Source organism: Cryptomeria japonica, chromosome 3 (assembly GCF_030272615.1).
Source record: "Cryptomeria japonica chromosome 3, Sugi_1.0, whole genome shotgun sequence".
NCBI classification, from domain to species: Eukaryota; Viridiplantae; Streptophyta; class Pinopsida; order Cupressales; family Cupressaceae; genus Cryptomeria; species Cryptomeria japonica.
The window spans coordinates 730876127-730892612 of NC_081407.1; the positions used below are offsets into that span (position 1 = coordinate 730876127).

A 16486-nucleotide genomic window follows, 5' to 3' on the forward strand; every position below is an offset into this window, starting at 1 on the left:
AATGAATATCAAGTTTCCACAATCCATAGTGAATTTGTAGTTGTTTCTGGATTAGATTGTGTTAAAAAATTTTGCATCAAACGCTAATGCAAAATTTTTTTTAACACAATCTAATTCAGAAACAACTGCAAATAGTACTATTTTTTCTTTATAATATAAAAGAGTTTTTAAAAATCAATTAAAACATTTTTTTTTAATTGATAATATTTTTAAATATTTTTAAAATTAATTTAGTGACATTTTTATTGTAAATTTAAATATTTTAAAAATTAATTAATTTTGATATAATTTTAATAATATCAATTGGCAAATATTTAATTAATGATATTTTTGAATTTTTCAATATTTTAAAAATTAATTTAGTAAATTTTTATTATAAATTAAATATTTTTTAATTAATTAATTTGATATAATTTTAATAACATTAATTGATAAATATATTAAAAATATATATACAAATCTGTATTCATATATAGGGTCCTTAACTTGTACTTTCCTTATTAGGACTCTCAATTTATTTATTTTTTGTTTGTTTAAATTCATTTTACATTGTTTGAAAACCTCTAGTGGCATTCATCAATATTTATTTTTGAGGTTAATTGTTAGTTACATAGAATTTAGGCTGTTTTCTATTGAATAAATTTCATATGAAGCATAATGGTGGGATTTGATTTTTATTATAAATAAAAATAAATAAATAAATAAACAAAGAAAAATAAATTAAAAAAAACATTTGGAGTTTCCATATGAAAAGAAAAAGATCAATAGATCAATGTTTAAATTTATTTGGGGCTTTTGGTCTTTGCTTATCTATTTTTAATATTATAATTGAAAGGGTAATGATTTTATTATATTAATATTTTTTAATTATTAATTTAAAAATAAAAATAAAAAATAACAACAATCAAATCTAAAAGTGTGAAAGTCAAATATTTTTTGAAAGGTTTGGGGGGAGTCTTCGAGCTTGGTTAAAAGCAAATAAACTTATGAAAAATAACATGCCCCAATGATAACATATGTGTTTTCAAAGACTTTAATTTGTGTTTGGTGACAAGAGACCCTATAAAGGGCACTGCCCCTTGACCCCACAGGGACATTGCCCCTAGAAGCCCATGAGAGGCATTGCCCCTTGACCATGCTAGGGGTTGGTACCTTAGATCCCTACTCTCATTTTTATTTTCTCTTTATGACTCTATACTATTAATATTAATATTAATATTAAAATGAAAATATATATATAAAATCCAATTTTTTATTTTTTCCTTAAAAATCTTATGCATTTTTGTTTGCTCATTTTTTCCCATTTTTTTTTGGGCTGCTGTACTTCATTCCATCGAGCATTGTCTTCTATTCCTTTAAATTAAACTACCAAAAAAAACACAAGTTAAACTAATCTAACTGATACAGTTAGAACCTCACCCTCAGTAGACAGAATGTACAAGTCTAATGACACTTATTAATTTCTACATTCTTAAGATCTTATTGTTTTCAAAACCTCCTTAAATCCTTTGCATGATAAACAAACTCAAACAAAAAAAATCAGTTCTTGGTTATCAGTCACTCAACCAGCACAACAGCTAAAGAATTTGATGGGTTAGATATTCACACCTATTACAATCAAAGACTCAATTTAAGTTTTTATGTAGGTAAGTCTGAAGAACAAATGTCAAAATTAGAACAGCAAAAACCTTGGATCTATTTCCCAGAATACAAAAAAAAAAAATTGAAAAAATTCCTGCTGTAAAAAAAATTCAAGCAGGAATTTCATTGCCTAACCTTTTCAGTCCCTTTTATAATGAAGTACCCTCCAACATCAAACGAGCAAACACCCTCTTTAAGTAGCTCTTTACTAGTTAGACTGCTCAAGTAGCAAAGATTTGACTTCACCATGATAGGAATTCGGCCAATTAACACTCTTTTATGTTCCTCACTAATAACTGCCATATTCTTCGCATCTTTCATTAGTGAGCTTGAACTACTCTTTGTATTGTCATCTGCTTTTTTCCCCTCCTGGATGTAAACCTGCAATTAAAACAGTAGTTATCAAGGAAAATCCAGCTAAAATAGAGACCAATAATTTGCATGCAATATGGTTATTTCAACTTTGAGAAAATATATGTCGAAATTGTCACCTGTTACAACCAACTGTTATTGAATCACTATCTCTAGAATTGTGAATGCTTTGCCATGTAGAAACAATTATATGCCTTAATTTTATGGTTCGTCCATCTTATCCACAGTTTTTTTTGTCATGGATCTTAAATATTATAACATTAGAACAATATTCTTTGGTTAAGTATTTAAGAGGTGATGGTCATTACTGCTGATGAACACAAAATTAGATTATTCATGTTGAAAAGGAAAAGCACAAATGGATGAAGCTCTAAAGTAGGTGTTTTTATCTAATCTTATTGTCAGTTAAATAGTTAAAAATCAATGGCAATGGTTCACAGAGACCATAAAATGGGATGTTCTACTTGGTAAGGGAAATGACACAGAGACAATGCTCAGTAGTTCTGTGGATAAGTCACTTGTTCTGTCTTTAGAGCTCTATGGTTTTTGACATCTATGGTGGGACTCATGGGTGAAAGTTAAACCTATGTGTTGGAAAAAACCATTTTATCTCCTCTTCTTCAATTCCCCCAATCCCACCTAGAACCATGCTTCCAACTGCTCCTTGCGTTGGCTCCCACAACTGCAGCTCCAATTCTCTAGAGGAGACACTCACTACTCATGTAAAAGGGGACAAGAAAATATAAGTAGGGAGGTAAAACTCAACAAGAAGAAAAGAATAGCCCAAAGCCAATGCAAAGGATAGGGATATCATCTTCATTTTCAAGCTTTAGTATAATGCAAAGGATAGGGATATCATCTTCATTTTCAAGCTTTAGTATTTCCTAAACATTAGGAGGGTGGGCCTCGAGGTTTCTCACAAGACAATTAATGAGAAATAAACATGAACTAGGCCCTGACAAGCCATACCATAATGGCAGCCATTGATAGACCTAAAAGACCTCCCTTTAAAGCAGATCAGAACATATGCACCAAGGATGTACAATGAGTTTTATCACCTAAGATGAGCCCCCTTAAACATTTTTTTACGACATATACAATCTGAAACCACACATGCATAACCTTCTATATATTCATCAAACATTGGCTCTCTTATGATTTAAGATAAGCTACTACAATGGATTATAGATGTGGGCAGAAATCCTATATGAATAACCCTCTAATGTATGGTTCAAGTGTAAGCTTGCTTCAGATTTGACAAGAGTTGAAGGTTGAGTAATGTTCATAGGCAGAGAAGAGACATCATTAGTACTGAGATAAAATATGTGTTTTTTGAATGACCTAAGTGGTGGTGGATGAAATAGTTATAAATAATTGATTAAATAGTGTAACATGGAATTTTCTCAACCAAAAAGGAAAGACAGAAGAGAACATGGGGGCATTACTTAGTTACAAATATAGTGTTATATATACCATCTAGTTTAAACAACTTATAATGCTGAAACTCGTCTCTCTCATACACATACATACACAAATACACATACACAAAAACAGAAACACATACACATAAAGATGCACAAACGTGTTGTTATATAGGAATTCTTGCACACACATACAAATGCTCATACAGAAATGCTTGCATGCAAATGTAAAATTGTAAATAAACACAAACATAACAATAGAACATGAAAAGGGACACATACTTGCATTTGTAGGCACATCCACAAACATAAACAGTCACATTGACAAACTACACATTCACGCTTATGCATTGTGGTCAAACTTGCAGCCTGCGATTCCCTTCAAATGGATTTGTGGCTATCCAATGGAACACAATCCTAAATTTAACTGTCAAATGAATACAACTCTGTAAAACTACTCTGCACTATTGAAATAAGGAAGACAAATGAAAATTCCATTTGAAGAGCAGCTTTGAAAATGACCTTTTTAATACAATTTAAAATATACGGTATAATTAATTTAAAATTGTATGATTTGATGTAATGTCCCTTTGTATGGATTGTATCTTTGTAATAATCAATAATGGTAGTGATAGTTTATAAATTATATAATTATATTTTATAATTTTGATGTTTGAACACACACATATATGTGCGGATGTACCCGTACCCATACCCAAGGAAGAAAAAAAAATTGCTGAATCCATACCCGATTCCGTATCCGTACCCGAATTGGTAACTTAGCTAATTCTCAATTATTTTCTTCAACTTGCAAGGTTTATGTTTAATTTTTTTTTTCTTTTTTCTAGGGTTTCATTTTTTTTTGGAAAGAAAAATGCCATCTACAAGTAACAAAAGTGGTGGCACTGCTAGGAACCCCATTTGGAAACATAACATAATAGGTATATATCTTGGAATTCTGGTGTGCAACTACTATGGATTGCATATGAGAGGAGGCATCAATAACCTTGAATTTCACCTCGCAAAGATCACTAGCTAAGATGTGTTGATATGCAATGCAATGGCGCCCAAGATTGAGCAAGAGGTTAAGGCTCTCCTTGCATCTCGTGAGGAGAAGAGAATACAAAAAAACAGGACAACTGAGGCAATGGCAGCTTTTGTGAGTTTCCCTACAAGATCAAAGCCAAATTTAGTGGGCTCTTGCATGGGCCCATAGACACGATGCTCTCATATTGCAAGTAGGTCTAGGTGAACCCTAATAATCATTGGTGCCAACTGTTTTCATTCCTTGTCACAATCCTAGTGCACAACCTTTGTTGGGAGGTACTTGTTGTGAGGTATTCACACATCGCCCCATTGCAAATGGGGACCCCCACTTTTTTTCGCTTTCTAGGTTAGTCGTTTTAGTTTAGTTGTTAGTTGTTGTCGAGTCTTTGCTATTAACCTTTTGTTTGTAGTTGCTCAGGAGCTGATCAAGTCCCCCTCTTAAGAATGAAGTGAGTTTCAACACTCCCTTTGCCCAGCCAAGGCATAATCCCTTCCACTTCTCCCAATCCTGTCAGTGGGTGCCCGAACCCGATCACTCCCATTTCCCTTTCTCATCATTGCCATCACCATTTCACCATTCCATTTCCTTCCATTTCCACCTCCCCTACCACAAATCACTTCCATTTACCATATCCTCTACCCACCTACCTTTCTATACTCCATCTACCCTCCATCTCACACCCCTTACCCTTCTACTTCCCTTAGCCTACCCTTTCCCTTACCTACCACTTTACCCCTACCCCTATCCTATCCTATCCCACCTTCCTTCCCCTAGCCTAAACCCCATCCCATTATAACCTACACCCCCTCCACCCTTTCATTGCCCCCTTATACCTCCCATTACATTTTACTCCCCAACCTCCCCTAACTCCATCCACTACCCTTTATACCTCCTAACCCCACGTATCTCCTACTTCCATCATTTATATGATATATCCCTCATGTCCCCCTTTCCTCCAACATCCCATTCCCCCTCTTTATCCACGTAGCGGCTACCCTTAACATTTCCTACCATTCCCCCCCTCATATTTCTCTCCACCGTATCACATTACATGCTGGGCCCCACACACTCCAAAATAGAGAATTAAATAAGTTTTTTTTTAAGGACTCTTTGCTGGGACCCACTAACTTTTGGATTGGGAATTTAGAATGTTATTTTTTTTTGGCATGGGCCCCGCCAAAATTTTGAAATGAAAGAAAAGGTTTTTTTTAATGAATTTTAAATAAAAGGGAGAGAATCCACCTCACTCTACCCCTTCATCCCTTCCACCTTATCCCCTCCGTGGCACTTCTTTACCACATCGCCCCATCTTCTTTGCCAGAATATCCTCTTTTCTATTACACCTTTCCACTCCCTTTTCACACCCGTGGCATATTTGGGCTCCACTAAAACTTTAGGATGGAGAATATAAAGCACATTTCACTGTAAATTTAATCCAAATCTCCAGGTTCACAAGAGAAGATTCGCTTCAAAGGTGGTGAAATCATTTTTTTGAAGACATTCACTGAGGATCGCCCAGATAGTGCATACAGCAGCAACTGTGATATTGATCAAATTCTGATCGTTTTGAGGCAGCAATCTTGATCTTTTACTTCAATGAATTCACTTTGGCATTATAATCATCAGAGATCACCCCAAAGGCAATCTGACTCACTCACCGATATTGTTTTGAACTCAAGCTCTTGAAGGACCACGATATTGAGTTTTGATACTTCAACAGTGATTGAAAGGGAAGTGAATTTGTCACTCTTCAGCAAGTTTGACCTCCAAGGTGGCAATATAAAGTTCAGATCTGAGACTTGAATCGTTTCAGTGGTTATCCAAGTCCAATCAAGGTGGCTTCATTGGAAATGATTTTGTGCCTTTGAAAGTGTGACATACCAGGCCAGCTAGTTGACAAAGCTTTGAAGGTTTTCAATTTCACTGATCATGTTTTGGTTTGCAAAGGTCCCCTAATCTGGCCTATCATGTTTGCAAAGCTCCCTGAGTTAGCTGATCAAATGGGGAGATGCAAAGACATTCGAATTAGCTGATCAAAGTGTTAAGTTGCAAAGGAGGGCATTAAAGTTGCTCATATCATCAACTAGAAAGCAACATCAAATGGCCGCTCAAGTCAGAGAATGCAAAGAGACTTCAAAGATCGCCTAGCACCCCTGAAATGCAAACGAAGTTTAAAAATTTGCCTAATGTAATAAAAAATCTGACTAAGTGTTTGAAAAGCAAATAAGAAGTTTACTTCATGTTCGGGCCTATGAGAACGCACTTCACAAACTGAAACAGAAGAGCGCACTTCACAAATTGGATGATATGAGCGCACTTGAGCACTTCACAAATCACCACAGATGAGAGTACTTCAGCACTTCACAAATAGGAAGGGATGCGCGAACTTTATGAACATGTTAAGTGGAGCGACTTCATGGCTTTGCTATCTTGGAGCGAACTTCATGAGTTAGACTTTTGGAGCGAACTTCAGGACTTTGCATTTTGGAGCGAATTTCATGTTCAACAATTGGAGCGAAATTTCCTCCTTCATGAGTTCAACAATTGGAGCGAATTTCCTACTTCATGATTTTGCATTTTGGAGCGAATTTCATGCTTCATGAGTTCAAGATTTGGAGCGAACTTCATGATTTCACAATTTGGAGCGAACTTCATGAACTCAACATTTGGAGCGACTTCATGAGTTGACAAATTGGAGCGAATTTCATGTTTGGGACATTTGGAGCGAAGTTCATACAAGTATAATTCATGATCAAAGGTAGAAGAGCGAATTCAAGTGTATGGAGAAGCATGAGTGCACTTTATGAGATAGAGGTTGAGAGCGAATTTCATGATTTAAGAAAATGGAGCGAATTCCCTATGAAGGTGAACTTCATGAATTCATAATTTGGGCGAACTGCATGTTTGAGAGATTTTAAGCGAACTTCATGAGTTCAAGGTTTGGAGCGAACTTCAGGAGTTGAGGATTTGGAGCGAATTTCTACAAAGGTGAACTTCATGACTTAGAAGATTGGAGCGAATTTCATGAGTTGAGAAAGACGAGAACTTAATAAGCAAGGTGATTGAAACAAGCTTCACATGCACACCATCTAGAGCAATCTTCATCTTCAAATATACATAAGCGAATCTCAACTTCATGTTCAAACCTACATGAGCGAATATCAACTTCATGAATCAAGCTACATGAGCGAATTTTAACTTTATGTTTGAGATAAGCGAACTTCATGTAGGGGGCTTCAAGGGCGAATTCCAACTTCACAAACCAAGGGATACAAATTAACTTCAAGAATGAAGACATGAGCGAACTTCATGATTTGACCTACATAAGCGAACCTCACAATTTGAAGGATATGAGCAAATTCCACAAAATGAGCTTCAAGAACGAATTTCAAATGAGTGAACTCTACTCCATGTATTCTTAATAGAAGGCTAAGTTGAAAGATTTAGAAGAGCCATTTTTAGTTGAGGGAAAATGGAGGAGAGTAAATTCAAAGGCAAGACGAGGACAACTTAATGAACATCAAGGGTGGAATAAACTTCAAGAACTCCTCTCCAAGGAGCGCAAAAACAACTTCAAGTGTCACTTCATGAGGGCGAATTCTCTTTTTATGCTCTTATTAAACCTATATATCAAGTGTATTTGATACTTGCTTGTTTGTTTTGTAGGAGATGAAGCAAGATACAAGGAGAACCTCTTCAAGAAGCTTCATCAAACACAAGGGTATTTAGAAAAAAAGAATCTCAAGTACTCTCACCACATCACAACCACATGAAGGGATCATCCAACTACTTCAAGGCACTAGAGCATGAAGGAAAGATGACTCACACAGTAGAAAATAAGGATCTTACAATCTTGAATTCCCTTTGGGAATCCAAGAATTGAAGTCAGTACGATGAAGAGCTACATTCAACCAGTTGTCTCATTCATCAAGTATGTCAAAAACAAAGGAGGATCAACCAAAGTCATCACAATACCTACATCGAGCATGATTGAAGAAGCGGATAGCTTTAGAAGAGTTAATCAAAGTTTGTTTCTCATCATCATCATCACTTTAAGCAAACTGGATAATGTTGAGTATCAAGAGATATCTCTCAACATCCCTTCATGATGATGAATCAAATCAAGTCTACAAAGTGCAAGATTGAGGAGGCATCCCAGTCATCCCTTCCACTATTCAATGAAGTCCACATCAACATGTCTAGATGCAACATACCTAGTTCATACATGGATGCAAATATCTATTGGTTCACATTCACTAAATGTAATTTTCTCATTGGCTAAGGAGAGTTTGTTGTAGCAAACCCTAATTAGGGTTTTCATTGTAAAATCTTAGTCGTTGATAGAGATTTGATCTTGGTTGTTCATTGTAAATGAGCTCTCTATAAAAAGCTCAGGCTCTTCATTTGTAAAGGTTAGTAGCGAGTAGAATAGCGAATAGTTAGTAGCAGGAGAAGAATAAAATAGAAGATAGAGTAGAAGTTAAGAGTAAAGTAGGAGGAGAAGGCATAAATTGTTGCCTAAGTTGTAAATGAACTCCATTTTCATTGAAGTTATGATGAAGTGTGTTGTTTCATTACAATGTGCATGGTTTCTTGTTGGATCTTCATGTTAGATGATAAATAATTAGATTGAATGGAAGAATTTGTTGAATGCATTTGCGTGGAATCCATTAGTCCATACCACTAGCCTCTTACTGATTGTAAGTGTGCCTTGTGTGGTCAACTGGCATGAATGAGCTTGACTTCAATCATTATACATACATTGCTTATGCATTCATTTGAATGGTGATTAAAGTTTGATGATAATGATTTGAACATCTTTGAATTACTCCTTAGAAGATTGCACTGAGCTTGTGTCAAATTGTTCAAGTTGATGGTGAGACCTTGCCCAGAAGGATTCCATCTAATCATTCACCCATCTTCCTGCATTCTTAGGATTAGAATAGACTCTCTCAACCCTTCATCTTTTGCCATTTTTTCAAACTCAAGTTAGTTTAGGATCAAAAAAGCATCGCCATATTGAAATATCAGATGATCAAGTTCCAGCAAATCAAGCATTCAGGCAATTCAAATGTAAGTCCCCTTGTGATTCCAGCATAATCACATCAACCAACAGAGCTTATCCACACGTAGTGACCCTAAATTCATGAACCTTGGAGTCTTCTCAAGTGATCCTTAAGCTAATCTTCAGCATTTGAGAGATTTTGTTCAAGAGAGGATAAGATACCTTGGTATTTTATTCTGTGTTCGATAGTGCGTAAAAAACACATCAACAATACAATGTGGAATTAGGAAAAGCATAATGAGGTTAAGTTTAAATTTGCCAATTTTTGGCACTACAACAGCATAAAATTTAATGTTGTGAGGCATTGGTCAATGCATTGATTGCAGTAGGGAAGGGGCTCAAGGCATTGAGCCATTATGAGTTTAGTGGGCCCTTGTGAGAGGATGTTGTCTAAAACACAGGTACTAGTTGAAAAATAAAAACGATTTGGAAAAAAGAAAGGTTGCACTATGTTATCTGATGGGTGGATGGATGGTAGAAACAACGTATTAATCAATTTACTTGTGAATTTAAGAGAATAGTTGGTGTTCCTAAAGTCAGTTGATGACTCCAATTAAGTTGAAAATGCCAAAGCATTATGCAACATGTTGGATGATGTGATGATAAGGGTGGGCATGGAGAATGTTGAGCAAGTTGTGATAGACAATATAGCTGCATATGTGGCAGCTAGGAAACTTCTTAAGCTGATGCACACTATTTGAATTCTATTGGTTTTAATTTATTGTTCTCTCTTGTTCTAAGAATGAGAATCATTAATTAGGTTTCTACAATTGATGGACAAGAAGAAAAATCTCCCAGGTTACTGAAATGAGGCCCAAAAGAAGGCCAAGGAGGCCATCCAACATTTGTTTGGCTCAAAGAAAAATTATGAACCCATTTGGTGCATTATTGATTTGATGTGCAACAAACAACTCCACCAACACATTATGTTGTTTCCTACTACTTGAATCCAATTTTTTTCTTCTCCTATTCATTCAAGGCAGATGAGAAGGTTATGGAAAGCCTCAACACATGTATGGAGAGGATGGTCCCTAGTGAATCCCAAAGAGAAATATTTTCAAACAAATTGCAAATTTATAGAGGCATGTAGGGAAGATTGTTTTCTGTAGCTCTATGCATTCTAAGGAGAACAATTCTGCAACCAAGTAAAAAAAAATTATTTACCAAGTTTCGTTAATGTTGTCCTTGCAAATTTGTGGTGGAAATTTTTTAGTTCCAAAATACCTAATTTTCAATCCCTCATCGTTCACATTTTGTCCCAGCCCTATACCACTTTTGGGGACGAGCAAAGCTGCACATTAGAGGCCTTCCACATGAAGAAGCACAATAAGTTGACTCCAGTTTGAATGACTGTCTTTGTGCAACACAACCTCCATGTGCAAATCAAGAGGATGGAGGGGTAAGAGACACATAAGGCAGTTGACCTCGATAAAATCAATCCATATTTAGATTGGATTGTTGAAGATGAGGATCCCATGTTTTTCATAGTTAGATTGTTGATTTGGAGTACTAGGCAGCAGAATGAGGAGGTAGAAAGTGAGGCGTTGATGGGGGCTTCATTGGGTGCACGTCATATGCCTAAGGTTGAGGTTGAGGATGATATCGTTCCTCAATAAGAATCACTTCCATCCAATTCAAGAGAAACCATACAGCCACCTAGAAGCTATGATCATAAAAGAAATTTGTATATTACGAACATGGATTTGTAATTTTAAAATTATATTGATATATCATATGACAGATGACATTATGATATACATTAAACTTGTTTTTTGATCTATAAATAAAGGAAAAGTACTTATGAGTTCTCCAAATTAGTTTTGTTTTATGCATGTCTTTTGAAATTGTTCTACAATTTTTTGTGGTATTTAATGTTCAGAAAATTTGTCAAGTTTCTACTCAAGTCCCTACTTTGAGTCAAATTTTAGGTCTATTAGCTTTGTAGAGTCTGAGTTTTTGAACTATGAGTACCTTGGTCGATCTCCAATTTATAAGTGTATGATTGAGAGTAATGTATTAACAAATTATAAGATATTCAGAATAACTGCAATTAAAGATTTTCTAATTTTTCTCATTGGGTATTGGGGAGAATAGAAGAATAACACACTTAGGAATTTTACTATGTTAGATAAAGCAGATTTAAGACTTCCTTTAAACTGTTATTATCCTTTTTATTTTTATTATCAAGGGCAGTGCATAATTTTCAAATTTCACCCAAAAGCATTCTGATTCAATCACTACATGCACACACAAGACCATATCAAAATCAACAAAAGTAAAGCATCCATATATTAATTCAGAAAATGCTGCTGACTTACAATACTTCAAGATATTCAAAAATCAAATAATCATTTCTTACTTTTGTTGTAATTTCTAGATATATAGGGGATGCATATGTCATGTTCCGCAAACGAGCCTCGGCAGGTTTTAGCAGCAGTTTCTTGCCTTCCTTGCTGCAATAGGAAGGCTGCTCCACAGTGACCTTACCGAAAGAAATGGATGCCCGATACCACAACCCATCCCGTCTCCTTTGTGTATAATCAGGTTCTACATCAAACTTTCCAAAATTATCAAACACTTTCTGCAACCCATGGCTCATGAAATGATTGAATGAATTTATCTGATGGCTAACCAGTCCCCATTCATCAAAAAATGCCTTTGAAGCATCCTTACAGAGGGCACTTAATTCTTTATCAGACAATGCATTTTCAAATTCATTGGGTATACCTTGTCCATCTTCACTTTCTTCTGTTTCTTCTTCAAGTGTTACTTCATCTTTGTTGCTTCTTAATTCTACTTTCTCAGCAATATCTATACCCATGTTCCTGCCAGAGTCCTCTATTTCTTTGAGAATGTCTCCCAAATCCCAATTGTCTGGATGACTATCTGCATTCTCCACCATGTACAGCATACTCTCAATTGCATTGGATTTTGTATGGCCATCTGCACTCTCAATTCTATATGGCACATCTTCATCAATTGCATGGGCCTCTCTTATGTCTGTCATGTCCATCTGTGTTGCAGTGTCTTGTAACTGCTCGGATATCATATGCACATCATCATTCCTGGCATTAGGGTCTTCAGATTCATCTGATACATCTATAATATCCATCCTTTCAGTAACAGCTTCAGTTTCCATTTCACTGCTCATCTCATTCACATTTCTCTCAGTGCCTTGACCCTCCCCTGCAGATCTCGTTTCATTTATGGTCCTCTACTGGAAGAAGCAAGTATGGTGTTAGAGAAGAAACTTTCTAGTTAAAAAGTCTATCAGTTTAAGATTATGAACTGGCGTAGAAAAACAAAATCAGTCAGCAGAAGATTAATTCTTGGAAACAAGAGTACCAAAGAGATGAGAAAGAAAAAATTATTAGCAGCTTTTTTGTGTATGCCGGCTTATATAAGAAAGATTTTCAACAATGTCTTAACTATGCAATGCATTTGCAAACTATCAAACTAGGACCTGTAAAGGTTATCAAATTTCATGTTGATATTTCGTATTAAGCATGTGGTTTAACAGTTCTCTAATCCACATAGGAATTTTTCTTGTCCCATTTCTTTCATTAGGAAGATTGTTATTTGATTATTTACTTGTAACTAATTAAATATTTTTGCAGAGTTTGGAGTGCAATATAATATTTAAGTCTTTTTCTTGAGAGAGCTTCTGTTTAACCTTCAATCATATACAATATTACAAAACACCTATAACAGGATAATACATATACTGTACAACACTCCAAAACATGGGTTCAAGATGCAGAGAGAGCCTCTAAGAGTTGCAATGTAGCATTTACACAGTTTTATTTTTCTAAATAAGTTTATAATTCAATTACATGTAACCTACAAAATTACCTTATTAGCATCTAAATATCCTTCTATAATGTTCAGTGTTACCATTTATTTTCCAGAACTATTATTCTTTCGATTTTTGTATGGGAGGATAGTTTAACTTCGAACTCAGATGTCTTTTTAAGGCCAGGGTAGCACATACTGAGGCTTACAACCTCACAGTTTAACTTCATATCATAGTTACCTTGACACGTGGGGGTATGGATACTGGTATGGGGTTTGTGATGCCATTAAAATTAAGATATGTAAATAAATAAATAAAGATATATGATATATTAATTACATATAAATGTAGTCACCAAAGAATGCAGGTATGGGGATGGGGGTATGATCCTGGTTTGTTGACTGGCCTTCCCTGATAAGTATGGTTTATAAAGTGTTGCATCCACATATATGTAGGAGCGTTGGCTTTTCTGAGTGGACTTTATATGTAAAGATCTTGTGCTTGAGTAGCAGTGGCACAGGTTCAAATAGTGAGGGGTAGGGTATGAGTTCATCTGCCCTGCAGCCTAATCTTTTCCTTAGATAAAGTACTTTTGGAAATAATTTTAGCTTTTTTGGAAGGGAAGTGCTGCTTAGATAGCCATAATGAGAAGTCGAGAACATATATTTCCTGAGACTGGGAATGGCATAGGAAATTCAAACGATAAATAGCCAAACATGTATCACAACCGAACAGTCAAAGCAAAATACCAAGTTACAAAAGAGAAAAAGGGGAAAAAACACTTTCAGGTAGTTTAAAATAACAAGGGCAAATTCTGTCCAAACAAAGAGGGGACGGGTGAATAAGAAAGGAAGGATGCTCCATCATTTGGCTCCTGGAATTCTCAACTACATGAGTACAAAAATTGTAAACGAATCAAATATTTCTAAATCCGAAGGGGAAAGGATATTACATCATTTTACAGAAAACTAATTTTTTTGGATTTCAGTTTTAAAAAAATAAAGGTGGGCGCAACAAGGTTAGAATTGTGACACAACGCAGTCCTAATTTCCAAGAACATCGTGTTGTACTAAAAAAGAATGTAAACTTTTCCCTGTATTATGGATTTACCAGCAATAAAAAACTTCACAAGAAAAATTTGGCCAGCATTGACACATCGATCTTGATTTTATCGATAATAAACAGCATACCATCCTACCTGCTAACAATTTATCAAGTCTTTCCGCAAATGAAACATATGGCCACCAAACAACAACGTGAAAGGCCTTCCCAGCAAATATTTACTAATATAATTCACTGCTAGCTAACCTTAACAGGAGAAACAAAATACAGAAAAGTTCTACAATCTGAAAACCTTAAGTAAACATGCAACTCAGTGCAAGAATTATCCGCTGCTTTTTCACGCTCTGGAACAAACATAGAATTCACATGCCTTACAAAATAAAAAATATCTGTTGTAACCGATTGTGATAGCAAAGTCTCCATTTCTTAAAAATGCATACTGCGTGACAAATTGAAAGACGGCTTTTCCAGCAAAGATGAACCGAAATATAGCAGTAACAGCTAAAGCTCAGCCAAAGAGAAAAAGAAGAACAAACAAAAAAACAAACTCACCTTACCACCTTAGAATGAGCTCAACCCAGGCGAGGAGCAGATACAAATGTAAGCTTGATGATTTTCCCGCAATCACCACCTCACCTGAATTTAACCAGATTCCCGCATCTCGTAAGTGACATATAATTTAGTTGTATGGCACTGGGGGTGGTCTCGGAACTCCGTCATTTGTTGCCATTCACATGTTCCTGCAGAAGCCATGTTTTCCTCACCCCCTTCGAATTCTGAGCACACGTATATGGATTTCTTGTTGGTAGATGTGTTTAAACTTTGAAAGATTTATTACTTCTCCCTCAGAAATCATCAATGTTCTGAATTGTTTTTCCTTTTCAGCTGAACTACAAATATGAAGAATTCTCTATGAAATGGCTGTACCGTCGCCATTTTTCTTTGGTTATTATGTGAAGGTTGTCGTGGGCGTTTTATTTAGTTTTATGCATTTCTTTGAATTTTTGTCTCCTATTCCTTGTAAAGGCTAAAAAATAGTGTTACAATAGAGTAAATAGGAATTAACCTTCTTTCAAAGTTACTCATGTGGTGAAGTATCCACAATATATTGGGATTTTGTTTTGAAGGGAATATAGATTTTAGATTTTTTTTATTCCACTATATATTGGGATTTTGTTTTGAAAGGAATATAAATTTTAGATTTTTTAAGATTTAGGGTGAAAATATTAAAGATATGTTTTTAAAGTAAAATATTCACACATTCATATTTATGAATTTTGGAAAAAAATTACAATTTTTTTTTTTTTGGAGCTTCTAGGCGACTCCATGTTTTTTAACTTAGAATTTTCAAAGAAGGGTTATTGCTTTCCTTTTCAAAGTATTTATAATCTTTAACAATGACTATTTTTATAATCTTTAACAATGATCATTTTTCACCTATTGTTCCTTATTGTTGTGTTCACATATGACAAGCTTACACATTTTATTAGTGCTCCTATGTTTTCTAAATGAAGCAAGTAATATTCCTTGTTTGAGATTTCAAGAAACAAATATTAACTTCTACATAAACTTTTTAAACTAATTTATGTTCAATATATTGCAAAATCCATATGCAAAAGAATAACAAAACATATACATAAGATAACACTAGAAGTTCCTAGGAAACACTTTTGAGATAAATCTAGCCTCCAAAGCACCAAAAAAATCAATTATTATCTTAAGAAGAAGGTTGCAGTATGTTCATGATGCTTTTACATACAAGATTAGTAACAATAAGCAATTGTTATTACAATCCTTTATGTGAACAAGCAAATGGGAACCCTGTACCCACAAATTCCTTTTAATACTTTACATCACTACATTTGCAACCTCTTTGTGATCACTTGCTTGCACACACCACTACTCATGTTGTTTTTTATATCTAGGCCAAGCTAACACAAAACCATCATGTGGTATTACAATAAACAATGAGTCCAAAAATATGTATTCACTAAACCATGACCCCCAATTTTAAATATGTTTACCTAATATATCTCTCAACACATTTATAATGCCTTATTACAACTTACAAGTATCCCAAAGAA

General features: G+C 35.0%; 1 protein-coding gene across 2 annotated transcripts in view; it reads right to left on the reverse strand.

The window, feature by feature from the left end:
* The window catches only part of LOC131032472 (DNA-directed RNA polymerases IV and V subunit 2), a 209916-nt gene extending 194644 nt beyond the window's left edge, over window positions 1-15272 (reverse strand). Inside the window, exons 1-3 of one of the 2 annotated variants that reach the window (XM_057963450.2) lie at window positions 14955-15272; window positions 11907-12764; window positions 1777-2022 (exon numbers count right to left, since the gene is read on the reverse strand). In XM_057963450.2, coding sequence (XP_057819433.1) covers window positions 1777-2022; window positions 11907-12698 — 1038 coding nt within the window. In that variant the 5' untranslated portion in view covers window positions 12699-12764; window positions 14955-15272. Of the gene's footprint in view, window positions 1-1776; window positions 2023-11906; window positions 12765-14772; window positions 14909-14954 lie in introns of those variants that run through there. The other variant, XM_057963451.2, reaches the window with a different exon arrangement.
* Window positions 15273-16486: the final 1214 nt, after the last annotated feature.